The sequence below is a fragment of the Dermacentor variabilis genome, unplaced genomic scaffold (assembly GCF_050947875.1).
Source record: "Dermacentor variabilis isolate Ectoservices unplaced genomic scaffold, ASM5094787v1 scaffold_12, whole genome shotgun sequence".
NCBI lineage: Eukaryota > Metazoa > Arthropoda > Arachnida > Ixodida > Ixodidae > Dermacentor > Dermacentor variabilis.
Genome location: NW_027460280.1, coordinates 31,645,706 through 31,673,092, shown reverse-complemented (window position 1 = coordinate 31,673,092; position 27,387 = coordinate 31,645,706). Strand labels below are relative to the sequence as shown.

At 42.6% G+C, this 27,387-nt stretch overlaps 1 protein-coding gene across 5 annotated transcripts in view; it reads right to left on the bottom strand.

Moving 5' to 3' along the window:
- Positions 1–7,233: 7,233 nt before the first annotated feature.
- mgl (low-density lipoprotein receptor-related protein megalin) overlaps positions 7,234–27,387 on the bottom strand; it is a 258,781-nt gene continuing 238,627 nt past the window's right edge. For all 5 annotated transcript variants that reach the window (XM_075677360.1, XM_075677363.1, XM_075677361.1 and 2 more), the window contains 20 exons: positions 26,823–26,942; positions 26,604–26,726; positions 26,381–26,506; positions 26,044–26,298; positions 25,810–25,949; positions 25,406–25,564; positions 19,630–19,708; positions 18,869–19,123; positions 17,384–17,518; positions 16,937–17,059; positions 16,710–16,838; positions 14,314–14,467; positions 14,101–14,247; positions 10,053–10,273; positions 9,779–9,958; positions 9,569–9,691; positions 9,306–9,476; positions 9,117–9,207; positions 8,925–9,036; positions 7,234–8,858 (listed from right to left, as the gene is read on the bottom strand). In XM_075677360.1, the coding sequence (XP_075533475.1) occupies positions 8,505–8,858; positions 8,925–9,036; positions 9,117–9,207; positions 9,306–9,476; positions 9,569–9,691; positions 9,779–9,958; positions 10,053–10,273; positions 14,101–14,247; positions 14,314–14,467; positions 16,710–16,838; positions 16,937–17,059; positions 17,384–17,518; positions 18,869–19,123; positions 19,630–19,708; positions 25,406–25,564; positions 25,810–25,949; positions 26,044–26,298; positions 26,381–26,506; positions 26,604–26,726; positions 26,823–26,942 (3,197 nt within the window). In that variant the 3' untranslated portion in view covers positions 7,234–8,504. The remainder of the gene's footprint in view (positions 8,859–8,924; positions 9,037–9,116; positions 9,208–9,305; positions 9,477–9,568; positions 9,692–9,778; positions 9,959–10,052; positions 10,274–14,100; positions 14,248–14,313; positions 14,468–16,709; positions 16,839–16,936; positions 17,060–17,383; positions 17,519–18,868; positions 19,124–19,629; positions 19,709–25,405; positions 25,565–25,809; positions 25,950–26,043; positions 26,299–26,380; positions 26,507–26,603; positions 26,727–26,822; positions 26,943–27,387) is intronic.

Sequence of the window (27,387 nt, the reverse complement as noted above, 5' to 3'; positions counted from 1 at the left end):
AGAGAGTGAACTTTAATGAGAACCAGCAGTTTAGTTGGCTGGGCCTAGGCCACCCACGATGGGACGTCGAGGTCATGCCTATTCGCCGCTTCGTAGGCCTGCTGGGTAGCCCAGAGTTGGTGGTCGAGATGGGAGCAGCACAGTGCGGCTTGACATCTCGACGAGAGGGTCACGGGATTAAGGTCTGGGTATCGATGTTTGCACTCCAATAGCATGTGGAGGAGTGTTGCTGATTGAGTTTTACAGATCTTGCACGAGTGGTTTGGGTAGATGTCGGGGTATATGATGCGATAGCGTGTGAGGGAGGGGTATGTGTTGGTCTGTAACAGGCGAAGGGTGGTTGCCTGCGCTCTGTTTAACTAGCGGTGAGGGGTGAGGAAGGTTCTTCTTTCGAGGTAAAATGACTTCACAAGGTCGTTGTATCTTGTAAGGCGGTCGCGTCCTGCGGGTGCGCCTGCACCGTCTCCGGCACGGTTGACCAGTCCTCGTGCTACGGAGTGTGTAACCTCGTTGAGGTTGGTGACGTGCGGTTGGACATCACCGGCGTGTGCTGGGATCCAGACGAGGGTGATATGATTTTCAGACGAATGCGGGGTTTGTTTCAAGATACGGAGTGATTGTTGAGAAATACGACCCTTGATGTAGTTGTTGATTGCTGTGCGAGAATCGCTCAGTATGGTGCGACAGGCTGGGTCAAGAGTGGCCAGGGCGATGACCACTTCCTCGGCCGTCTCGGCATTTTGGGTAACGATGCTGGCAGCATGTCGGAGCAAGCCGCCTGCTGTGGTAACCGCCGCAAAGCGACGTTCATCTTGGTATTCAGCTGCGTCGATGAAGGTGACGCCCGCGGTATTGGCATAAGCTTTGATCAGGGAGGTAGCTCGTGCCTTCCTGCGTTCTTTGTTGTGGTCTAGGTGCAGGTTTTTGGGGAATAGGGTCGGCGCGTATTCATTGCTGAATGTAGCGCGGTATTGGGTGCAGTGGCGTAGCAATGGGGGGGGGGGGGGGAGGCCTGGGTGCGCGGGGCCAGTAGGGGGGGGGGGGAGGTGACAGAAGAGCTAAGGGCCCCGGGTGCCAGATGACCAAGCTACGCCACTGACTGGGTGTTTGTCTCCATGTTGGCGGTGGTAGGTGATATCAAGCTTAGGTAGAATGTTGCGGCCCATTTCAGTGAGGGTAAGCCGCTCCAGTTGGGATCGACGTTGCGCTTCGATTAACTCGTCTAAGGTGTTGTGGATACCTAGTTGTAGATTGGATTGGAGCCAACATTATTTGTGCCTACAGTTGGGCGCTCGCGCGCCCCTACGAAGGCCTACGTCATCTGCGAGGTCGCCGTTACTCGGCGCGGGTCTCCGTTCGCCGTTTCCGGCTCACTGAGTTCCTGCCTTTCGAGCGCCCCGAGGACCTGCTGAACGGCCCAGAGCTGTTCATCTTGGTCGTAGCTCTTCGCGGCTGCCTCGAGCCTTGGTGGGATCGTTCTTGATCTTGCTTCTTGTGGATTTTTAACGCAGTTCCACAAGATGTGCGTGTAATCTGCCATTTCCCTCCGGCAGACTCTGCACTTATCGGTCGGGTACGTATGTCTCGGGGTACATGCGATGCATCAGTCCCGGGCTGGGTAGCGATCCATTCTGGAGCTGTCTCAGTAGTACCGCCTCCGCTCGACTCAGCCTCGGGTACGTGCGGGGGTGGGAGAGTCCTGCGAGCCAGGTGGTAGGCCTTCGTGATTTCGTTGTAGTCCGTCATGCGGTTCTTGGTTTCGAACCACGTCGGCCGGTCTGTCGCCGGGGCGCGGTTGGTTAGCATTTGCGCCGCTGCGTGTGTCGTCTCATTGTGGTTCTCATTCGTTCCGACGCGTCGCCCGTGTGCGCCGGGAACCACTTGAGTCTTAATTTTCGGTCTTGTAGTTTGGCCGCTCGCAGTACGCGCTTGCCCTCCCTGCAGATTTGGCCTTTAGCGAAGTTTCGCACCGCCTGTCTCGAGTCACTCAGCACCGTGTGGCAGTCTGCGTCGGCGATAGCCACCTCCTCCGCTTGTTCCGCTCCGGCGCTTCTCACGCTCGCTGCCGTCCTCGTGGCGCCGGTTGAGCCTCTATGACGACCGCTGCGAAGGCGTTCCGTTGGTATTCCGTGCTGGCATGGTTGGGTTGTCCTAAGGCCTGCTTATAGGCTCCTCTGATGGTGATGTCCAGTTTAGTCTTTTCGGCTTAGTACCAGTTGAGAAAGGGTGCAACGTAAGTAATGTGACAGATGATAAAAGATTGGACAAGGTGGATGAGGCTTTTTTTCATCATACCCCGCCGTCGGTTGGTCACTCATTTCAGCAGTCTGGATGTATTAGCGGTCTGTCGAAGGATCTTGGAGATACATTATGCAAAAAAGAAGTGAGGCGTGCAGACAGGACACAAGAGTAGAGAAGTGGACAACACGAACGCCGACTATCAACTGAAGGGAGCACTGAGTCGGCGTTCGTGTTGTCCACTTCTCTACTCTTGTGTCCTGTCTGCACGCCTCACTTCTTTTTTGCATAATGAATTCTTACCAACTAGCTCAGCTTTCTGTCGTTCTTGGAGATAGCCGTAGAGTTGGCTCCATTGGCTTCTATGGTCATACCAAAAACGCGGATGCTAGTGACCACGGGTATGGGTCTGCCATCCCTCAGGTGAAGTTCGATTTCCTTGTATTGGCGTTTATTCATGGAGCCCTGCTAGGGGGGGGGGGGGGGTTCCACGGTGTGTGGAGCGGCTCAGACTTTTCAGGAGAACAACGGAGTACTGCGCCTTGAAGATAACTTTCTACGACGTCAATGGCGTCTTGTAGCGCAGTTTCGATTTCGCCGTCACTGCCCTTTGCAGCCCAGATTGTAATGACGTCGGCGTATATGGTGTGTTCAATGCCGTCGAGTTTTTCTAGTTCTTGTGCTAATCCGAGGATAACCAGATTAAACAGTATTGGGGAAATGACAGTCTTGCGGCGTGCCCGTGCTGCCGAGGGAGAATTCCTCTCGGTCGGAGACATTCGATCGGAGGAAGGCCTTCCGATAGAAAGTCTCTTACGTAGTTATGTGTTCTCCAAGGTTGAGCAAGAAGATGCGTTTGATAGTGCCTTTTATTTTTAAAGCTGGCCCAAGTTATGTGGGACAACCAGTATATGACATGTCGCACAAGGCACATGCAAATTTGTATGCTCCGTTTCACAGGAGGCCCAGCCCGTGGTTACCCTTGCCACCATGCTGCACAACTTCGAAAGTTTGCAAGTGAAATTGCTGAAAGGGCAACATCAACCCCATATTTACCAGAAATCGTTTATTATGGGAAAGTTTATGTATGTAGGGAAGTACTGTGAAATTTTTCCTACTAGCCTACATGTTCATAAGAAATTGATGGTTCTTTGTCCTTTTTCCGAAACTCGACAAGCAATGATTCGGCAACTGAAAGTAAAGGAAAGCTCGGAAAACCCGCCTTTTCCAGACGTCCCACTTGAAGTTGAAAACTAAAAATCTGTTTGTGGTGACATGATTTTAAAAGCGCTTATCTAAAATATGATGAGGCTATATACCCCGCTTTATAAGCTTTGAATGAGATGAATTGAAAAGGGAGCAATACTTTTTTAGAACTGGGCTAGAAGGCCCAGCAAGCATGGTCAATGGACGAAAAATATAGCTTTATATCTAAAAATTGGATAGACCCATTATGCAGAAGCTCATGAGTGAAGTTCAACTGGTTTGAGCAACTGGAAAAGACTGACAAAATCTCGAGAGCCACTTCTGCAAGGTCGTTGTCTGTTGAAAGCTTTAGTATGATTAAAAAATCGTCTACATATCTAAAGATTCTCAAAATGGAAGGATGAGTCAGCTTAAGCTTCAGCACACGGTGAAAATTAGCAAGAAAAATTTCATGAAGCCCTGGCGTGACACTGCACCAAATGCATATGCCTTTCTTCTGGACATACAATTTATCAGCAAAGAACACAATTGTCAAATTGAGGTAAAAACTCAGCAGCTCTACAAAAGTATTTGAGGACACACCACAAGAGTTGTGGAAATTGACAGCACCCGCAAGGTCAATGAGTTCCCCGATGGCATTTCCAGATTAATTAGCCCTCTTAAGATATCCATGTCCACTGGTGTAGACTGTATCAACTCTAAGGTTTCGTAGAACATTGTCATTGCTTCTAGTGCTGTCCTTTGCCACATCTTTCAACAACTATTATTGTCAGGCAAGGTACCATGTGATTGGAAGCAGGGTAAAGTTATTCCTGTATCTAAATCTGGTAGCAAAGGTTCTGTTAACATCTACCGTCCTATATCTCTAACAAGTGTCTCTGGTAAACTTCTTGAATACATAATTGTATCTAACATTGCACAACACTGAGAAAAAAACATTCTTCTTTGCTAACCAGCATGGATTTAAAAAAGGTATTTCCTGTGAAATACAATGACTTGAGTTTACTAATGACCTTCACGTAAGCATGGATGATAATTCCCAGACTGACTCTGTATTCATAGATTTTTCAAAGGCCTTTGACACTTGCACACGGACGTCTGTTTGCCAAACTATCTTGCCTTAACCTTGACTCTCTAACCATCTCATGGCTTCGAAACTTCTTGTCATTCCATGAACAGTTCACAGCCCTTGACTACTCTTCTGATACGTCTAACGTTACATCCAGTGTACCTCAGGGTAGTGCACTGGGTCCACATTCATTTCTCATTTTCATAAACGACCTTCCCTCGAGTATTTCATCCACAATTCAGTTGTATGCAGATGACCACATCATATACCGAAAAATTCAAGCGCATTATGACCACATCACTCAACAAGACCTTGATCAAATCTCCAATTGGTGTTCCTCATGGCAAAAGACGTTAAATATAAATAAATGCAAGTTGATTACCTTTCGCCGTAAACATATTAATTTTTCATTTAACTACAGCCTAGCAACCGTTCTCTTTGCAGCACATCCTCGTATAAGTATCTAAGTGTCCATCTTACACAGACTCTTTCACGGTCAACTCGTATGAACACAATTACAGCAAAAGCATCGCAAACTCGGCTATCAGAAGCGTAATCTTTACGGTACTCCTCAAACTACTCACAAGCTCACATATCAAACATTTGTCTGCCTTCAACTGAATATGCTGTGCCCATTTGGTCACCTTAACAAACTTTTCTAATCAATGACCTTGAAGCTATTCAGAACCGAGCAATCCTATCCATCCACCCTGCCACAGGCTATTAAATATTGGAATGATCTTCCCAACGCAATAACTAATATTGTTAATCCTGCGACTTTTAGACATGAGTTATGTGCGCATATTAAATGTTGATTTTGAATTGATTATACGAATATGCCATGTGAACGTGTTTTAAATGGAATTACCTGAACATGTACAAATTTCTTATTTCACCCTGAATTGTATAATCTAGATATGACCTTTATCGCTAACTATTGTATAACTGCCATTTCCATAATGGTGAATTTGTGTTTGCTCCTTTTCGAACCTTACTGTAACCCCCCTCATGCAATACATACTCCACTTTGCAGCCTGTAAGGACCTTGAATAAAAATTAAAAAAGAAAACCTGAAGACTTTACAAGAGGCCTTCATCCTATTGTGGACATAAACAGTTGTTGCTCCTGCTTATGACGATGAACACCTATTATTTCATATGTCAGCGCTCTGTAGATTCAATAACACCTGCATGTCAGCATGATGCCTGATTAGTAACGTTTTATGAGAGACATGTGGCCCATATATAGTACCTAAAGCAAATGACAAGACCACCTCAAAACAATGTTACCAAGCAAAGAGCAGGGAGAAAAGAAGTCAAATTTTTTTAATGTGCACAAGCTTGCACATAGGCCAGATTAGATACATGGACATGAATTCAACTAACTTCAAAAGAATTTGAAGAAATTCATGTTCTGAGGTACCCCACATGCCATGAAGTCGCAGGTTTATAAAACGGCAATATTTACACACACAAATATCAATGAAAACTTTTGAGTGTTGCAATGCTATAATTTGTCAGATTAGCTTGAAGTTTCAGCCTCATTGCTGCAATCAAAATGAGGCAGACCACATCATGCAGTCATCCCAAAGACATGTGTGAGTATATCAATATTTCTAAACTTTTTTTCAAAAACACTTTTTCAAAAGGTCTCTGCTCTGGCTAAATTTATTAAACTAGTTTATGATACTGCAAGCACGAACTTAAGGGTATAAGTGCAACTATGTTCACTTTTTTGCTGATCTGAGCACGGCTACCTCTTTGCCTAAACAGTGAATACTTAAAAGTTATTACTGTATCCTTTATCACCATCGCAGCATCTCACACCAACGAAATGGCAGTTACAGGCGAATCCTTCGTTGCTGCAAGATATGCAAGGTCCAAATGAATGAAAATAATTTAGCACACTGTCATAGTTGTGAACTCGTCTTAAACATCAAGCCTGCAACCTTGTTCAACTTACCTTCTCATGCTTAGAATGACTGCTTTAAAAAAGAACAGGGAGTAACTCCATCATGGCATCATTAATCAGCATGGGCAGTGCCATGCCAAACAACCAGCTTGCACAATACCTACACAATGTGCACTACCAAAGCAGTGAGTGCAAGTGTGCCCAGAAATGGGAACACAACCTGTTCCTGAACAATAGCAAGTTGAAGTCTGGCGGACGTGTATTACTATTGTCAAGGAGAGGACAATAGTGTTGCACTACCTGAACTAGTGCAAGAAATGCAGTCAAATGAGGAAGACCTCAAGTTTAACATGTTACTTCAGCATTTTATATTGTGGCAAGTCTTCCTAATGCAAAAAAAAATTAAATTATAGGGCTTTATGTGCCAAAACCACTTTCTGATTATGATGCACGCCGTAGTGGGGGACTCCAGAAATTTGGGCCACCTGGGGTTCTTCAGCATGCACCTAAATCTAAGTACACGGGTGTTTTTGCATTTCGCCCCCATAGAAATGCAACCGCTCTGCCTGACTTATGGTCAATGCAAAGAGCTGAGTAGAACACAAGTAACACTGTGTTTATGAAGGTGGAATTAAACTATCAATAATTGTAAGTCATTATACAGCACACAGACAAGGTTATGAGGCCAGACGCCTGTCTGTCTGCCCTGTTTTTGTCCTTGCTGTACAACCAGCATACAGCAGTTATCAGAGCGCAAAGCCAATTATTCATTGTGGTTATCAGGTGTGCACGGTACTTCAAGAAACACATTTCAAGTATTACAAATTTATTGTTCTTTGAAATGGCAGATGAGAATTTCATGGATTAACTGTAAGCTGATCAGCACCTGAGTGCAATCACAGGGGAAAAAATGGGGAGAGGGAAGTGGGTGGGAATGTGTCACAATAGAGCAAAGACTCATCACTTTTATAAAACATTTTGTCTGCCTAAAACAAACAAAGAAGAGCAGAAACTATATCACACATTTGTACCGAACATGGAATGAACAGATGGAATGATACGGTATCAGTTATCAGCAGGTATGGCGTGTCCAAGCGTTTACAAAAAAAAAAATATATCACATGTACACATCAAGCACTTGTGTGTCATAAGTCACACCATGACAGCCTGTCCACAGCAGCAAATGCAAGTAACCAGACTGAAACCCATCCAACACTAAGCACTCAGTCCAGCACACATACAGGGAATGCCACAGTTTTTTTTTCCTGATTTGAAGGCATTGTCCACTTGCTGCTGCATGAACAGGCACACACAAGAAGAGAAAAAGTCCTGCACTTTCCATACCTGAAGAAGTTCTGTAGACAAACCTCCAAGCATTGGAAAGGTGCAGGGCTTCTACGAAATCAGCCAGTACAAGACACTGCGATCTTCAGAGGCATACTCACACATTCGCATTGGGCACACGTGACTTCAGCAAAACTTGATTGTAAAAGCATTGCCAGGTGCAGTTAAAAAAATTTGTATAACATAAAAACAGTTTATAAAATCAATCCACAAATAAACAAACTCTCTTGTCTTGCGAGAAGACGCATCCGTGCAAGACTCTGGTGATTGGGGCAAGCCTCGGACCCATTCCAGACCTTGTGCGTTCTCGGAGGGACACGTGCAAGTGGGAGCGTGCACTTAGTGGGGGCTCCACACTCACCTCTTTCTGCAGGCCTTTCAGCCATGGCCATGAAAGGCCCTTCTGTTTTATACATTACATAAATAACAGTGCTGAGCCCACCGGCTCTGGCCTGAAACTTTCAGGACATGGGCAGCAAGTGCTTGGCAACAGTAGTCGTGCCTAGTCGTTGTCCAGAGCAGATGCACTGCTGCTGCTGGCTGCACACAATATAGCTCTCTGCCTGTCTCTTCGAAAAACAGTTAATACCATATGTACAAGTCTACTCCCCAGCCCAAACAAGATATGCAACACCTAGAACGACCACGATTCGAAGATGAGTCCTTGTTTGTTAACAGTTCTATTGCCAGCCAGTTCACCTGTTTTGGGGGCCTGCCTCAATTCATGCAGGCACACTCAGCATTCTGACTTGTCCTCTTCCACCAAATTTTGTGTGTCTTTGTCTGTGTCGACGGTGGTTGGATCAAGTGCCGTCTGCCGTAAAGGAACATGTGGAGATGACCGATGAAGCACCATTGATGGGTGCAGCACAGCAGATCCCACACTTGGCGGTGCCTTATTGGTGCTGTCAAAGCAGTTCTTGTCATACTTTTTGTCGAAGACATCACCAGCCACTTCATACAGGCCTCCCTTGCCTGTTTCACCTGCATTTGCTGTGCCATCAGCATTTCCCAACGCATCATACATGGGGTTGCTAAAGTCTGTTGCCTTGTTCACATCATTCAGTCCAAAGTCTGCATCTAAAGATTCCTGCAAGTTCGAAGAATGAAACATGTCAAGAATAGCTAGTCATAGTGGGCTTACCTCACAACTTACAGCATTTGTCTCTGCCTGCCGGCCAGTTCGCATGAAATTTGGTGAAAACTCCACATTTGTGCCACTTCTGAAGGATACACTTTGCGTGCTTCCTCCAAGGCCACTTTGTTTGCTACAACACAAAGTAAAATTAGTAATCCATGGTCAACTGCCACAGTTATTCGAACAGATGCCTATGGCACTGGTACTTACAAATGGCGCCGGCGCACACATACAAAGAGCGTGGCAGCTACAATCATTATTATGAGGACCACAATAATTGGAACGAGGACTGCAGCCACACCTGCATCAAACAAATATAAGACAAAGGTGGCATAAACATGCTTTAACAATCAAAGCGCATGGCAATATGCTGCATTGAAATTCTTGAACAGATCTTACCACTCGCCCCTCCAAGAGATGATATCCGTCTACGGGCAATGAAGTTTTCACAGTGCATGCCTTCAAATTCGCTAGAGCATCTGCACACTATTTGCTCATCTCGAACACTCTCACAGCGGCCACCATTTCGGCAAGGGCACTTGTATGGTTGTGGTTTTGGCACTTCAAACCCTAGAAATAAAAGGGTAAAAATTGCCATTGTTTGTAGTTATAAAACTGTTGTAGTACTTTTTAGGCACTTTTCTTACAGTATATACACGTACCTGCATCACAACTGCCAAAGTTGAGAACATGTAGAGAAGTTCCATCAGGGCAGGCACAACGATAGCCTTGGGGAACCAAGAGGCACAGATGGGAGCAGCCTGATGATGGACACCGGTTTGGAACTAAAAAGCCAAAAGCATCAGCGAATGTTCAAAGAGATGTACAGATGTACCCTGTCGCGGCATTGTTCACCATATATCAAAACTTACCACTAAGATTGTACTTGAGGGGCTGGAAGATTTTGACACCTGTTGGGTTCTCAACGTTTCGCTTGACTCGCACTTTCACACCACGTCCATGCTTATCCTGCCTGTAAATCTCGCCAGAATCTCGAGTCACCCAAAAAATGCTGTCTTCAAACAAGTCCATTGCAAATGGATGCATCAGATCTTGGGGAAGACAAAAAGTTGTGCAGCTTAGCAAACTTGTGCAGTCTGGGTCTACAGCACACCTCTAAAGGTTAATGATTTAAGGGAGGCTTACCACCACTGACGATAACAACCCTGTTGGAGCCATCCTGCTTTGCAGTTTCAATAGTGTTCAATTTGCTGTCACACCAGTAAATTCTGTGGTCAGAGGCATAATCTATAGTCAGGCCTGTTGGGTAGCCAATTTTGTCACCCACAATGATACGGCGCTTTGAGCCATCCATCCATGCTGTTTCAATCTTGGGATTGGAGCCCGAATCTGACCAGAACATCCACCTGCAAGCAAATGAAATGGTACTTTGAGAAAATGTTATGTGCTCATCAGTGATGCTTGAAAGGTGGTTCAATTCAATCACAGATGTTCAATGTTGCTACATACTGTACTGATTATGCGGTAAGGCTGATGTTACTTCTATTCGAAAAAAATAAGAAAATTATTTTAATAAAAAATAAAGAGAAAATTAAGGCAGTTTATTAGGATACAGAGTTCTTGCATCAGTAATCACTCACGTCTGCACCAACCTGCTGACCTAACACCACACTATAATAAGCTGCATCAATGTATACCAAAACCGAACACCACTATGAATACTGTGCAAACAATGCTTTTCTAACAGTGAGCAACTACAGGCATTCTACTCGCAACAAAAACTTTCCTTTGCTCCAGTCTGTCACACAATCTCGGACATCAGGAGAGAAAGGTACAATTGCATTCTGTACAGTCCAACAGCATGCCACATGTCACTTAATTACACTTTTTACAACTTTTCATACAAATCGACAGTGGTAATGCAGAAGTCAAAGTAAGTGCTTGATGCAATTTTATTGCAATAGCAATTAATGGACACTTCAGGCGAATTTCCATTGTCAGTGTCAATGTGAGGTTCCGTATAAAGTCCAAGTGCCATAAGATCACGGCAGTGTACCGTATGTGAGGGTGAGCCGAGAAGGATGGTGCTTGAAGCACGGTGTATCTTCTCACGTGCAACCTTGGCAAGCTCGCGTGTTGCTAACCAATTTTTCTAAAAGACCCTAAGTAGCGGCAAAAATACCCTATACTACACTATACAAACTTTGAGACCCTATGTTTTCCTCACGCACTAATGTCATGTTCAAGTAGTTAAATACAATATTTAAGTAAGAAAAATGTTAATAAGAAATAACGGGGCATCAATATAATTGACCAAAACAGTAAAGTGAAGTAAGCAAAGAGAGCAATTGTTCAAAATAAGTTTCATGTGACTTATACCACACGTATATTTGCCAAGCAGCCTTCACATGTTCAATATGGTAACAAAGGACAGGGCCCCATTACGTAATTTATTAGCACTTCATTCCTGATATTGTGCTGTCTACACAGCTATAACAAAGACAATGAAAGCGAAAACATCTGTTTAAGCTCCATTTAAACACCACCAAGTGTCTTTGTTCAGTACATTTCCTTTTGATGCAGTTCAATATGCTGTTCTTCAACGTTCATATTTACACAGTTCTGGTCAGTCACTGCTGAGGCTGACTTCACTATGAGGATGATGTTCAAGTTTCCAGCACCAAGCCTATTCCACTTTTTTGTTTTGACATCATTCATTCTAGAAAAGATCCTTTCAATCACTGTGTGAGAGTGTGGTAAAGGTAACGTGAGCTTGCCCAATGCTGGTATTCTTGAATTCTTGCGTGCTAGCATGGTTTTATCGATCCCATTTCTGCCCAGATTGATGCAGTTGATTTCTTTTCTAGGGTGGCTTCCTTGTAGTCATTAAAGTAGGAAATGAGAGTTTGCCACTTATGTTCAATTCTTCTGGAGTCAGGCAGAAAGTGAGCATAACGCTTCTGAAGTGTGGGCAGCTCCACTCTCGCCTTCACACACAGCAGTTGCTGGTGCTATGAACTTTATCTCATGAAAGAAAATTGGCCACAAACCAGAAGTGTTTCTTGACCTTAAGGACAGCTGTATGATAAAACATCTGACAGCAAGCTTGGAGGTTTTGTACTTCAGTTTGCTTGCATGCTTCAATTGCATGCATGCTTCAATGCATGCAGCTATGCAGTGCTGGCAGTGTTTGCCAAAGTGGACATCATTTAGCTAAACAGCAGCAAAACTTGTGGGTCCATGGGGTCGATGTCACTCATTTCTACTGTGCTGGGTGGAACGAGGTTCTGCAACGATGTCCTGAGAAGATGCTTGCTCTCTTATACGAGCTCTGTTACGAGATTCTCACAGTGGTGAAAAAGTGCATTAGCTTGTTGAAGAAATTTGGAAGATACCTCATGAAGCTTAAATAGGCCTTGGTGATGCAGTTCAACACGATCATTGATGGCTGCTTCCTAGAAAGGAAGTCCAAGTGAATCTCATTCTTCTAATACATGCTCAATGACTTTGTGAAAGACAAGCCATTGCCCCTCACAAGGATGCAGAATATTTCTTTTTTCCATTTGGAAATATTCCTGAAAATTAGCCAGCTGAGCTTGTCGCTTGCTGCTAAAGCTGAAGTGAGTGGCAACATTCTGCAGGAAATTCTCAACCTGTCTAGGTAACCTCATTACAGCTTTGCTCACAGCAATGTGGCTGAGTGGCACATGCAGCATATGACCACTAAACTTTGGTCTGCCTTTTCCAGCAATGTCTGCATTAAAGAACTGTGTTGGCCGACCATTATACCGGTATTGTCATGGGCCAGGCCAACTATGGTTTCAATGTAACGTGTGCGATGGCATCATTGACATCAGACACATGCTGGCGGGCTGTCCCGCGACTCTCGCCGACCCCGAAGAAAAATGGCTTTACTGGCACAAGTTGATAACAAGCTCTTCATATCAAGATCAGCTACGGGCTGTCCAGAGGGTCCATGATGACGCCATAAGGCTCGGCCTGGAGGTGCCGACGTGGACGCGGCCCGCCTCGGTCTGAAAATACCGGGCTTCAGGACACTAATAAAGTTTTGTGAATGAATGAATGAAGAGGGATGTTCCTCTGTGTGAAGCAGTTTTCAACAGATGATGCAAGCGCCTCGTCAGAAGAACTAATGGCATACAAGGAAACCTCTTCAAGAAGTTGAGCCATGACCTCTCGTTTTCGATTCAGAAGTACTGCACAACACAGAAATGGAACTTAGTGTTGGAAATGCTGTTTCCTTCATCAAGAAAATGTGAGCGCTTTGATTTTATCGGGATTGCTGCAGGCTGGGCAGTCTTGCTGTTCACCAAGACATTTTCTTATTGTCACTGTGCATTTTGTGCAGCGTAGCTGCACTTGCTCTCTGATGGTTGAGCCTAGAAATATTTTCTGTAGACTTTCTTCTATGTGGTCGATTGTTGAAAAATCCTGAACTTAACCTACAGTAGGGTATTACCCTATGGTTGATAATACCTTTACAGAAAAAGCACATATACTGGCGAACATTTTTTGGATGGCCCTACAGCCCAACCAAGCAGTCAAAATGCTGAAGATACCCTACAGTAGGGCAATTAAAGCTTGCAACATTGGCGGGGAGGTGAGCATGTGCTAGGGGGTGGGGGTTGCAAGTGGATGCACCCTTTTCCTGTTTTAATCGGGCTGTAGGGCAAAGTGGAGAGCGGCCGTCTTGAAGGTAATCTGCGGTGGGTGCAACGATAGGCGAGCTGTGAATGGCTTTATGTGTGCTGTGTTATCACATGCCTAGTTCACATTGAAGCAAGAGCCAGTACGAAGAGGAATTCTCTCACCACTGCTGCCACTCTCATCACACCAGCGTTGCCACAGTGAGTGTTCACGGTCATTGAGCAAGATCTGTTCATGTGTGCCCATGCATGCATGACACCATGCTTGTTAATTAGTAAGCACATGTTTACTGAAACTTATACTTCCAATAAAACTATAAGTCTTGCTTCATGTAGTTATCTAATACTTTGTTATTGCTATCAAGTTTCGGGTGAAATTGGGATTTTTTTTTATGATTGCAAATTTCATTTCCAGCGTTATACAGCTTTGTTTTAACAAAGTGGCACAAAACTGTAATGTATATTTTAAGTCAACGTTGCGTTTATTCACCAGAAATTTTTGACATCCTGTGTTGCTAGTGGGGCAACAGAACCAACATATTGCTGCTCTATATTTAGTCACTTACCCCATGTCAGGGTCAACAGTCATGGAAGTGGGTCTTTCCAAGTTGGATGACAACAGTGTTCTTCTGTATCGACCATCAATTAGGCTGACAAAAATTCTTCCCTTGGGACGAGTACTTGACAGATCTGAATCCATCCAGTAAATAGTCCTGCAAAGCACAGCATATATGGTCACGAATATTTACTATTGCCACATCAAGAACTCCAGTGCTTACCTTCCAACCCAGTCAACTGCAATAGCATTTGGTTTGGTGAGGCCCTTCAGCTCCAGATTCTGTGGGAACCCAATGCCAGCACTGACGTCAGTCAAGTTTGGCAAGAATGCTCTCTTGATTGTTTTTTCATACGAGTCTGTCCAGTAGAGCATATCTGCAAAAATGCATAGGAAATGTATTTGTTTAAAGAATATGATACTGTTGTTTGATACAAGAGATAGCTGTAATGAATTACCATGTAGATTTGTATACGGGCCGCACCCATGTAAAGGCCGCACCCCCAACTTGGCAGCCCAAAATTTGGAAAAAGAATTTAAACTGAGAAGCAATCGTGTTCGGTACCTCGATACTGCGAGCACATGGGTGAATTTTTGCTCGCTGTGTACTTTTGCATGCCGCTACTAGATGGCGAGAGCTGCGTGTTGACCTGTGATGCAATGGTACATCCTGGAATCCTGGGTGTGCACAAGTCAAGGCTGTGGTGGCAACATTATAGTGAAATGGTTGGGTCCTGTGTAAGGACTGCACCTCACCAAAATTGGCAATAAAGTGTGGCGCTTACACGAGTCTATATGGTTTATGTGCTTGTTTTCTATGTCTGTGTATTTTGATCTATCCACAACACTTAACCGGCTGGTTTCTACGAGAGAAGCTCTTTTCAAACATAAAAGCAACAATGAGTTACCACCATAGCCAGCTGTTAACCAGTGCAGTAGGAATTTTGCAGAGAGCAAGAATATGCCACATGTGACAGGGTTTCATGTGCCAAAGGTGCACTTGGGCTGCAAGAAATTATTTATGAATTTACTTGTTGATTGACTAATTGTGTTCAAGATCCCAAAACAACACTGGTGCTATGGAGACACTGTAGCAAAGTGTTCCAGATAGGTTTTGACCATTTGAGGTTTTTAATGTTGACCAAAATCTATTTTTGCATTTTCTCAATCCCAATTGAAATATGGCCACAATGACTGGAAACCAAACCCATGACCTCATGCTCAGCAGCAGAGCAGCATGACCATGAAGCCACCAACAAATGCCTTACAACAAGGGGGGCTACAAATTTATTTTGCAATTAAATTATTTTATGTGCACCAGAATCTCAGTGCAGATGTATTTTTGCATTACTTAATTACACACTAGAAGCGAGTTTAATGACATTGCAACACTGACTTTAGCCAAAAAGCAGCCATGTGACACTCCTGAAAAAATGTAGCAGCAAGCAGTAGTATGCGATACTGGTGTTAAGGTCTGGTGCCTTTTCTGAGCACTGATTTCGTAGTATAGTTCAATATTCCAATACTGAGATGTAATCACAAAATTGCAGCTCCAGGTTTGTAGGCTTGTTTTATTTGGACAACATAGTATCACGTAAAAGACTATGTCAGTACACAGCACCAAGTAGTGAACAGTCTACTACTTGACAAATGCATTATTTGTCTGAATCATTGAACATACGGCCATGGACAAAACAGAGAGCAACATATTTCTAGAGAAAAATTAGACTTTCTTTCAGCATCATCTATTTTTTAAGCTTGGTTGAGGTGAGAGATGGTACTTGTCATTCTCCAGCTTTTCTTTGTCTTCAGTGCTCCAGCAATTTTTTTCCCTCAGACGGTTTTATAAGAAAGCTGTATAAAAAGGTATCCTCTGTCAGTGTGTGTGTGTGTGTGCGCGCGCGCGCGTGTGTGTGTGTGTGTGCGCGCGCGCACGCGCGCGTGTGTGTGTGTGTGCGCGCGCGTGTGTGTGTGTGTGCGCGCGCGTGCGCGCGTGTGTGTGTGTGTGCGCGCGCGTGCGCGCGTGCGCGCGCGTGTGTGTGTGTGTGTGTGTGTGTGTGTGTGTGTGTGTGTGTGTATGTGTATGTGTGTGTGTGTGTGTGTGTGTGTGTGTGTGTGTGTGTGTGTGTGTGTGTGTGTGTGTGTGTGTGTGTGTGTGTGTGCGCGTGCGTGCATGTGCATGCAACGAAGTCTTTCTTATGGAATAGTCAAGTATGTAAAATATTTATTACAAACAAAATTTATTTCACTTGCATTACTTAGACAAGTTGTACTGGGTTCAAATGCAACAGCCAGCAATAAAATAAATAAACGCTTTCACTCTCCTACGAGAAGCTGTAGAAATATCTCCACATTGTGCACACATACTTCTGCAAGACATGCCAGACACACAGGATCTAGATGAGAGCCCATGATAGAAATATGTTTAATTTTTTTTATCCTGGCTATCTGGCATGTGGCAATACGCATCATCTATATTATGTTTCTGCCACAGAACTGAGTTAAAGGTAGAATTCCAGAACCAATTGGCAGTTGGTGCTGGAACATTCACAGTGCTGCGTTTTCACCTCAAGAGTACTTTTCAATGCGAACAGGACTGAGTCACTATAGGCAACTCACGGTCACGAGGATCATAGTCTAGTGCCTGAACCCTGCTCTCTCCTGTGATGACAGAGCTCTGAACTTCATTCTTCATGTCCAGCATTCTGATGTCAGGTCCATTAGTGTAAAGAACAATAGGAGCTGGTCCTAAAGATACCAAAAAAGAATAGTGCATGTAAAGAAAGCTTCAGAAAAACAAAAAAACAAACACAGGTTGGGCATACTGCTTGAAGATGTCTGCATACCTTTAGCATGGCAATGAGACTTGAACATTTCATAGCCTTCTTTGCAGCGGCAGCCATAGTCACCCATTAAGTTTTCACATATTTGTGAACAGTTGTGACCAAACGTGGCACATTCATTGATATCTTCAACAAAAGAAAGAAAAGGATATGCACTATATGAGAACAATAAATGACAACATACCAGTTTTTTTCACAATAAGTACTGGCAATTTAATAAATCTCTTGTATTTATAGAAATGTCAACACAAAAAAATTTAATCATCAAAATAAACAAATCACTGTAGTTCAATGCAAAGGAAGTTAAATGGCACCATCACTAATGGTCACTAACCACTCAGAAGCAATGCGTCTCATTGCAACTGAATATTAGGAAATGCCACTATACAGATTTATTGCATTTTCTCACCCCAGATTCACAAATTCTTAGAAATACAACTTGCAACACACCTTCACAATGTTTAGGATCATCATCTTTTATCTTGTAGCCACTAGCACAGGTGCAAATGTAGCCATTGGCATCGCCCAAAGTTGTGCAGTTATGCTCACATCCTCCTCGTGTAGCAGCATCACATGTGCCTTCATCTGAAGTAATAAAGAACAGTTGTAAGAATGCAATGTACATGAATAATCCCACATCCCTTCTCAGAGGATTGTTCTTTACACGCTCATGCACAAAATTGCAGTAAGCATAGCCGCTCGTGACTGTTAAAGTAATGAGCAGGACTAGTTGAAACTACTGAGTCTTGGTCATCCACTGAAATGACACAATGATAAACAAAGTATAACTTAGCCATTACAAATCAAGAAGCATAATGACATTACCTGTCTTTACTGTGTGAACCAAAACAATTTAAAGTAAAAATACAGTTAAATGCCATTCTCTCATCATAGGCGGAAGAGGAGCAGATGGAAAGAAAGAGTGCTATATAATATGTATACTACTAGGCACCTCAAAGGCTGAAGGAAACCACTGGCGGGAATGAGATCAGCGTGCTCTTGACTTTGCTCAAGTTAGGAACAATGCATAGTATGGTAAACCAGAAGACACTTAAGGGTTGGATAGGACAGCAGATTGTCCTGGATGGATGAAAATTTGTGCAGATATATTTTTAGCCTTTGAATGCACAATATCGTGTCAATGTATGCCCATGTGTATGTAGGGCAAAATGCATATGTTAGCAGGCTAGGTTAACAGGACTAACAGCATATGTTAACAGAGGTACCCGTGACCTATGTGGGCAGAGGTACCTCAGCCAGCAACATTCCATCTGTGGACACCTTGCAATTCTCTGACAGAGCTGCAAGCATGAGCTGGTCTTCAAGCACACAGCAGTCATTATGAAATCTAAGGACAAGAGCACTATAACAATATAGGGGGCTTTTATTATTTCAAAAATGTTCTAAGTGTGAGCAGCCCATTGATACTGATAATGGTTACAAAATTGCAACTTATCGAATTTTGCTTTCCTTATTATGGGTACAGCATGTAGTAAAATTTTGTCATGTGCACAGAGGATGAGATTTCACTATTTTTGGTTTAATTAATTCCCCTCTGAAATTTGAGGCAGACAATCTGTAGATGGAACTCTTGAGTTGTGGTTTGTGTCATAGTTTGTGCTTGTCATTGTTATTTTCAGTACACATGCACTCTTGCTTAGACCATGATTTTAAGCACAATAACTGCCACATTTTGGAAAATGGTAGAACATTTAACATACAATATCAAACACAGAGAATACATTTTACGTCATAGTACTTCTGATAAACCCCTATTGAGTGTTATCCAGCATAGCAAGTTCAGACATGGTTATAGCAAACGACGCACTCCGTATTAATTTCGTAATTATGTGATATCTTTAAAGCTAATTCTTGCTTTATGAACTGTACATTTAACCTTGGTCTCTTGTTAAACACATCTGAAAAATTACTTACGGCAGCCCCGTTCATCTGACAAGTCACCACAGTCATCCTTACGGTTGCAGACCTCAACTCTGGGAATGCACTTCCCATTAGTGCACTTAAACTCCGTAGCAAGGCAAGGAAGTGGTGTTAGTTTGCCACACAACTGGTGATTGTTCTCATCACTGCCATCTCCACAGTCATCGTTGCCATTGCACAGCTGCCATAATGGGATGCACTTGTTGTTCTGGCACTGGAACTTGCGTGTAACATCACATTTGTGGTCTTCTGCATGATGAAGTCAAACAATAAAAAGAAAAGAATTGTAATGTTTTCTGTGAAAACATTGTGGCGACACAGTAAAAAAAACGTTACTGATAATCATTGTCACTCTTCATTTGCCCTTAGAGGTCACCGGTAGAGCATTGCATAAGTGAGAAAGCAGACATCAAATAAGCACAGAGCACCTATGTCATACTAAAAAAAGTAAACAAGAAATGATTAGTGTTGCACAATGTGTTGAGTTTATGACAAACTTATATATAACAATATGGTATGACACTTAAGCTCCAAAAAGGACTCTACAGAGAAATATTGGGGACATGGGAACATGGGGACAATAGATTTCAGAATAAGGAAAATGCATTCGCTGCAGGCAGATGTAAAAAAAACAAACAAGAAATGCTAAAATAAGCAACTAGAAGACAAGCAAGCTTAACATGCAATGTGTCATAAATCAATGCGTGCACAGAAATCATGAAAAGCAATTACAGTGAAATAAAAGAAAAACGTACTACATATTGAATCAGCCTCATCTGAGAAGTCGCCACAGTCGTCATCACCATCGCACATGAAATCAGGCCTGATGCACACCTGTAAAAGGAACAATTCAGCATGTTGGTGCCTCCTGTGAGCAACAGAATGTATTTATTAATAACACAAGAGTGTATATTACTGGGCGTTTCAGGAAAGATTAAATAATAATTTTCAGATCCTATCTGAACTACTGGGCACTGGTCTAAACAACTGTAAAATCAAACATTAAGACATTATTCACTCGTGAAAAATAAAAACGTCATTGTGTTCGCAATGTTCAATACCTACATTCTACAAAGGAATTATACAAAGAGCACACGATTGCGACAGTAGAACCTTACAAGCATACTGCCTTTCATCATTATTATATTTTTATGTCCACTCCATGACAAAGGCCTCTCCCTGTATCTCTAATTAGCCTGTCTTGCACTAGCAGATTACAATTTCCTAAATTTGTTAAACTTACACCATCTACTTCTTTGCCATCACTGACAATGCTTCCATTCCCTTGGCACTCATTCTGTAACCCTAGCAGACTACTGATCACATGACATGGCCTGCCCAGCTCCATTTTTTAAGGCAAAAGCCTTAAGTGACTCATTGCAATGGCTCATACCAAAAAAAGTGACGTCTAGTCCAGTGATGAAAAAATATCAACATCAGGAATGGCTCATACCCCCCTAAGCAAGCAAAGATGCAATGGCTGAATATGTATGAAGAAACGAAGGAAAGGAAGAACGAAAGAAAGAAGCAAGGAATGAAGGAACAAAGAAAAAAAGAACAAATAAATAAAGGAAAATGGAAAGAAAGAGACAACAAAAGAAAGAAAGAACCTTTAGGTGGAGCATTAGGTGCTCACATGTGTCGTTGAGGAGGTTAACCTACAGCGCCACATGTTTACTTCACACTGTGGCTCATTATGCCTTGCAAGCTAGAAGTCTGATCCCTCTGATCATATAACTTAATGCGTTACCACGTGTGCAGCAGGCTTTCACCTTCCCGTGTTACAGGAGTGTAACATGCTGCTGAATTTTTTACAGCAAAGCTGTTTATGGCTAAGGATCGGTACATTTTTGTGTCCGTCAACAAATCTGTGAAAGCAACGACTACCATCATCGGCAATGGCTTGTGCCACTGCTCACGCATTTGTCGTCATCGTCGTCTTCTTCCACAGTTGGCTCCAATGCCGCTGATCATGCTAGCATTCCCATACTGCCTGTCTCTCTGCGAAGGCGCTGACAGCACTGGCCCACTGCCAGTCAGTGTGGTGATTTCGGTCTCAAATCCTTTGCCTCAATATATCGTGAAATGAAAACACGGATGTATATAAAAAACCTACAACACGAATTAACACAGGTGTATAAAAATAGTGCAGCGGTGGCAATATAGTGCAGCGGTGGCGTAGAGGTAGAGCATCCGCCTCGCGTGCAAGAGGACCATGGTTCGAATCCCGGTGCCCCGTAATTTTTCACCGGATTAAGAAAAAAATACGAGTGTTCATAAAATTGCACAAAAAGGCCTGGAGTGCGGCCTGATCCCAGTGACCAGAACCGGTAACGCACTCCCTCACCAGAGCAGGATTGGCCACTCTGGTGCAGTACTGGCCACAACCTCCTATATGAATACAACAATCAAACCTCTGCCCTCAGTCCCCAGTAGCTGCGAAGCAACCGACCAAGGCGGCGGTCAGACGTGCAACGCAGCAGAGGGTGCTCAGAATCCCTGGTTCCAGACAGGCCGCCATTGGAATCTGAACCTGGCAACGTTTAACGCTAGAATGTTATCTAGTGAGGCGAGTCTAGCACTGCTATTGGAGGAATTAGAGGGCAGTAAATGGGATATTATAGGGCTCAGTGAAGTTAGGAGGACAAAAGAAGCATATACAGTGCTAAAAAGCGGGCACATCTAGTGCTACCGGGGCTTAATGGAGAGACGAGAACTAGGAGTCGGAATAATGATTAATAAGGATATAGCTGGTAACATACAGGAATTCTATAGCATTAACGAGAGGGTGGGAGGTCTTGTTGTGAAACTTAATAAGAGGTACAAATTGAAGGTCTTACAGGTCTACGCCCCTACATCCAGTCATGAACCAGGAAGTCGAAAGCTTCTATGAAGACGTGGAATTGGCGATAGGTAAATCCGATCAGCATACTGTCCGTTGCCTACAAAGTATTTACTAAGGTAATTGCAAATAGAATCAGGAACACCTTAGACTTCCGTCAACCAAAGGACCAGGCAGGATTCCGTAAAGGCTACTCAACAATAGAACATATTCACACTATCAATCAGGTGATAGAAAAATGTGCGGAATATAACCAACCCTTATATATAGCTTTCACTGATTACGAGAAAGCCTTTGATTCAGTCGAAACCTCAACAGTCATGGAGGCATTGCGGAATCAGGGTGTAGATGAGCCGTATGTAAAAATACTGAAAGATATCTATAGCTGCTCCACAACCACCATAGTCCTCCATAAAGGAAGCAACAAAATCCCAGTAAAGAAAGGCGTCAGGCAGGGAGATACGATCTCTCCAATGCTATTCACAGAGTGTTTACAGGAAGTATTCAGAGACCTGGATTGGGAAGAATTGGGGATAAGAGTTAATGGAGTATACCTTAGTAACTTGCGATTCGCTGATGATATTGCCTTGCTTAGTAACTCAGGGGACCAACTGCAACATATGCTCACTGACCTGGAGAGGCAAAGCCGAAGGGTGGGTCTTAAAATTAATCTGCAGAAAACTAAAGTAATGTTTAACAGTCTCGGAAGAGAACAGCAGTTTACAATAGGTAGTGAGGCACTGGAAGTGATAAGGGAATACATCTACTTAGGACAGGTAGTGACCGCGGATCCGGATCATGAGACTGAAATAATCAGAAGAATAAGAATGAGCTGGGGTGCGTTTGGCAGGCATTCTCAGATCATGAACAGCAGGTTGCCCTTATCCCTCAAGAGAAAAGTGTATAACAGCTGTGTCTTACCAGTTCTCGCGTACGGGGCAGAAACCTGGAGGCTTACGAAAAGTGTTCTACTTAAATTGAGGACGACGCAACGAACTATGGAAAGAAGAATGTTAGGTGTAACGTTAAGGGATAAGAAAAGAGCAGATTGGGTGAGGGAACAAATGCAAGTTAATGATATCTTAGTGATATCTAGGCTCCGAGTTTACGGGAAGTTGATGCGGCCTTATAAGGCACAGGTTGGTGAGAACAGACAACTAGCAGAAATTACTCAATTTTCCAAAGCTAACATGAGCCAAATACACAATCTTCTAGTATAACAGCTTACTAGTTTAATTTTTTTACCGAAGACAATGTAACTGCAATGTTCCAACATGTTAAAATGAACCAACTTGCTAATAAATGCATGTGCATATCATTATCCAATATTCGATTCAATATTCAATGCTAAGTATCTGTATTCAAAAATTTTTATATTCGTACACCCCTAATTTTAGGCTTACTAACAAATATGTTCACATTATTTTCTGAGCAGAAGTGTTTACTCAGCTTCTACATACACTTTCTCCAAAATGTTCCCTGTATTTTCTATCTTTTCCATATTATTTTGTTATTTTTTGTGCTCTGTCACGTGCCAGTGGCTCCTTGGCCCTGGGCCCTGTCAAGCTCTGATGCTACTGCCTTGCCAAGGAGGCCACTGACATATGTACACCAACATTAGTTGGAAAATAAAAATAAAATTATGTTGAACTGAATTGTTAAACAATGCAGCAAGAATCAGGAAGCCCTTGTTTTTTTTTTTTCCTTTTTTAGTGGCACAAGTATCGAGTGACACTTTCTTTCTTGCGCAGCACTTCCAGTTCACCTCCCAAGATGACCGGGGTGGAAATTCAAAATAAATCAGAAAAAAAAAAGAAAAATAGTACAGTACAAAATTCTTGGGTTGGCGAAATGCGAAAACATTCGTGTACTTAGGTTTAGGTGCACGTTAAAGAATCCCAGGTGGTCCAAATTTGCGGAGTCCCCCACTATGGCGTGCCTCATAATCAGAAAGTGGTTTTGGCACGTAAAACCCCATTAAAAAAATTCATAAGTTTCATTATAGATATGATATCAGAGCATGAGTTCAGTTACAAGTTGAGTTACTGAAGTGTCTGGAATAATTAGAATTAATTAGAAATCACTGAGACGACCGGGGCCGAAATTCAAGATAAACCAGAAAAAATAGGAAAAAATAGTATAGTACAATATTCATGGGCTGCATTATAGATATATGATATCACAGCATACGTTTACTTACAAGTTGAGGTACTGAAGTGTCTGGAATAATTAGAATTAATTAGAAATCACTGATTACCGCACACCAAAGCACAGAATCATAGACTTTAGAGACCTGCTACGTGAACATAACTTTGGCAAAATTCCTGGAAACCCGGAAGTAGAAAGCGGAGGCAATGGCGTCACTAATGACGTCATGCACAAGAAGGTGGCATGATATTTAACCAGTGAATTAATGGAAAACAGTTGCCACCGAGTTCGGTTTGTGTGAATTGCACTTGCCTAAAGTTAACCTAAAGAACACCAACGCCGAGGTGCAAGTGCCACTAAGAGACACCCAAGTCAAAGATTATGGCCCCCTACCACTTTTTTTTGGCAGTAGGTCATTTATGGCAGTGGACGTTAGAATGTACTATGATAATCACCAATAGCTATATAATTTAAAATTGCTGGTGAACTTCCAACAACTTGATGGTCATATCATAAGAAGCCAACAAACACTGACACCAAGGACAACATAGGGGAAATTACTTGTGCTTAATAAATGAAATAAAGAAAGATAAATTAATGGAAATTAAAGTGGATGAATAAACAACTTGCCGCAGGTGGGAACCGAACCCACAACCTTCGCATTTCGCGTGCGAGCATTAAGCACAAGTAATTTCCCCTATGTTGTCCTTGGTGTCAGTGTTTGTTGGCTCCTTATGATATGACTAATAAAAATCGGGCCCCTCGGTTAACCCCCTTTCTTCTCGTTTAACAACTTGATGGGGAGTTTGGTCTCAGAAAAAAAGTCTTTTTTTCTTAGAGTTATGGTACTGAAAGGTTGTAGATATGCATAAGTATATTTGTTTATTTTGAATATGAGGTCCATTTTTGTCTATCAAATTTGGTTCTAATTTTATGCACACACTTAATTTTCTGGAAAAATTTGTTAGAAATCAATTCCTGCAATGCCACTAAACGAAGTATCAATGGCTTCTGCATGATTTAAGAATCCAATAAGACAACTTTCTTGTTTTGTTTACCCTAGAACAAGAGTTGCGAGACTTCGAGGTTGACTTTCAGAAATATGGCTTTGCGAGTGTCAACTTCGAAGTGTTGCAGTAACAAGCTGGTGATGATGATGCTGCCATGTGGTGGTGTGAAATTCCACTTCCTAAATCAATTTGCTTTATGACTGGTACACAGCATCTTCAGGTTGACTTAAGCATGGTCTATATGCTTTGATGAAACCAGCAGTAGTAGTAATTTAACTACCAGCAATCGGATTTAGTTTGAATTACGCAAATGGCAAAATTTGAAATCCAGATTAATAGTCCTCATTTGTTTAGGAATGCATTAGCACCTTTCAGGACTTTTGAACATGACTGCATAAAAACAAGGTTGAACACTATCTAAAATTAGCGAAAGCTCAAACTACCGTTATGTACAAAAGAGACATGTAGTCCGCTCCAAATACTCCTTATAAAAGAAACCACCATAGGCAGTTGGTTATGTATGAAACTTACAGTGTTGTTACACTGGAACATGTTCTCCTGACAATACAGGCCACCAGGCACTCGTGTCGGACAGTTCTGTTCATCCGAGACATCATGGCAGTCCTTGTTGCCATCACAAACAAGTCTGCTGAGTATGCAATGTCCACTGTTGCACTTGAACTGATTTTCCTGAAGAAAAGCAAAACCACTGTTAACTAATGTTAAGAGCAAGACCTAGTGGCACCGTAATTAGATGGGACAAAGGTAAGTACATATACACACGACAAATTCCAGTATGGCATTTGTTCTGTGAATATCTTTGCTTTGTCTCATCTAAATTTCGTGCCTGTAACTCATGTTTCGCAATAATTATAACCAACTAGCCCAGCGTTTTTGTTTGAGTGTCAAGAAAGTGTCTCTGAGATAGTCATTACCTTGCACTCATAATTCAAGCAGTCCTTCTCATCACTTCCATCGTCACAATCATTGTCGTGGTCACACCGCCATCTTGATGGAATACACTTCTTGTTTGCACATTGGAATTCACTTTCTGAGCAATCTCTGTAGAGTTCAGCTAGAAAGTCAGAAAATTAGGTAATTGTCACCAGGAAACCATGACCATTGTAAAACAGCAGCACTTCTGTAACCTAAATCATGCTCATGCTCACCACACATTGTACTATCCTCATCAGAGTTGTCCCCGCAATCATCCTCAAAGTCACACCGCCAACGCAAAGGAATACAGCGGTTATTCCTGCATTTAAAATCGCCAGTTTCGTGACATTTTGGACAGTATTCAGGGCTTGTCTCATCAGAATTGTCTCGGCAATCATCTTTTCCATCACAGAAAAGCCAGGTAGGTATGCACCGATAGTTGTTCACGGAGGGACATTTTTGCCAACCAGTAGTACAGTTGCGGTTTCCTGCAAAGTGAAGTAGCATTAAGACACTAGCTAATATAAAAGCAGAAATTTTTCACAGTAACTCATGCAAGCAGCTGCTTACGGCATTTGTGTGCTGGCTCATCTGAATTATCACCACAGTCATCATCAAAGTCACAGTACCACAATTTCGGTATGCATTTTCCATTGTTACACTTATACTGTGTGTCTGTGTTGCATTCTTGGTGATCTGCAAAAAATTTTAAAGGTATAGCATGTGCGTTTTACTAATTTCACAGCAATGTTGAAAGCACTTCAGTTATAGTACGCAAACTAAAAACACTTACGACAAATGGCAGGATCTTCATCTGAACCATCTGTACAGTCATTGTCACCGTCACACTGCCAAGAAACTGGAACACATCGACCAGTGTTCTGGCACTTGAAGTTATGTTCCCCACAAGGATATCCTGGGAAAAAAAATCAAGAAAACATTAGTAGTTCAACTAGTGGTAACTAAATCTAGACAGTACTGTAATGGTTAGGAATATTCAGACATCACTCACCACAGAACTTTTCATCACTCTGGTCCCCACAGTCATTATGGCCATCGCAAATCTTAATCCTTGGCACACAAGTGGCATTGTTATGGCACTGGAACTGTCCCTTCTTGCAGGAGAAGGCGGCTGAAAATTTTCAACGTAATTTTTCCATCACTGTACGTGCTTTTTGGCTCACAAGCACCGAGCTTTCCAAGAGTTTGAAGTTTGAAGTTTATTGAATACATGGTGCAGATACAAAAATATTGATATTTAGTACAGAAAAAGGTCCCATAGTGTAAACACTGTAGGGGGACCTTTTATAATGTTAAAAAAGCTAATACTACTTGGCAGCAAAAAGGCAGCGAGGAAAAAAAATACGAAAATGCAAATACAAATGCAAATACATAATGATGCAAAAGAATAATACAATGGAAAATATAAAACTGTAGGGATGAGGCTTAAGCAGAAGTAAGAAACGAGGCAAACAGTATTAGAAACGACAGAACTGAAGTTGTGTTTTAAAAGACATATTCAATAAACGGAGCTATAGGTTAAACATGAGATTGCGAAGCTGATGTTTGAATGATGA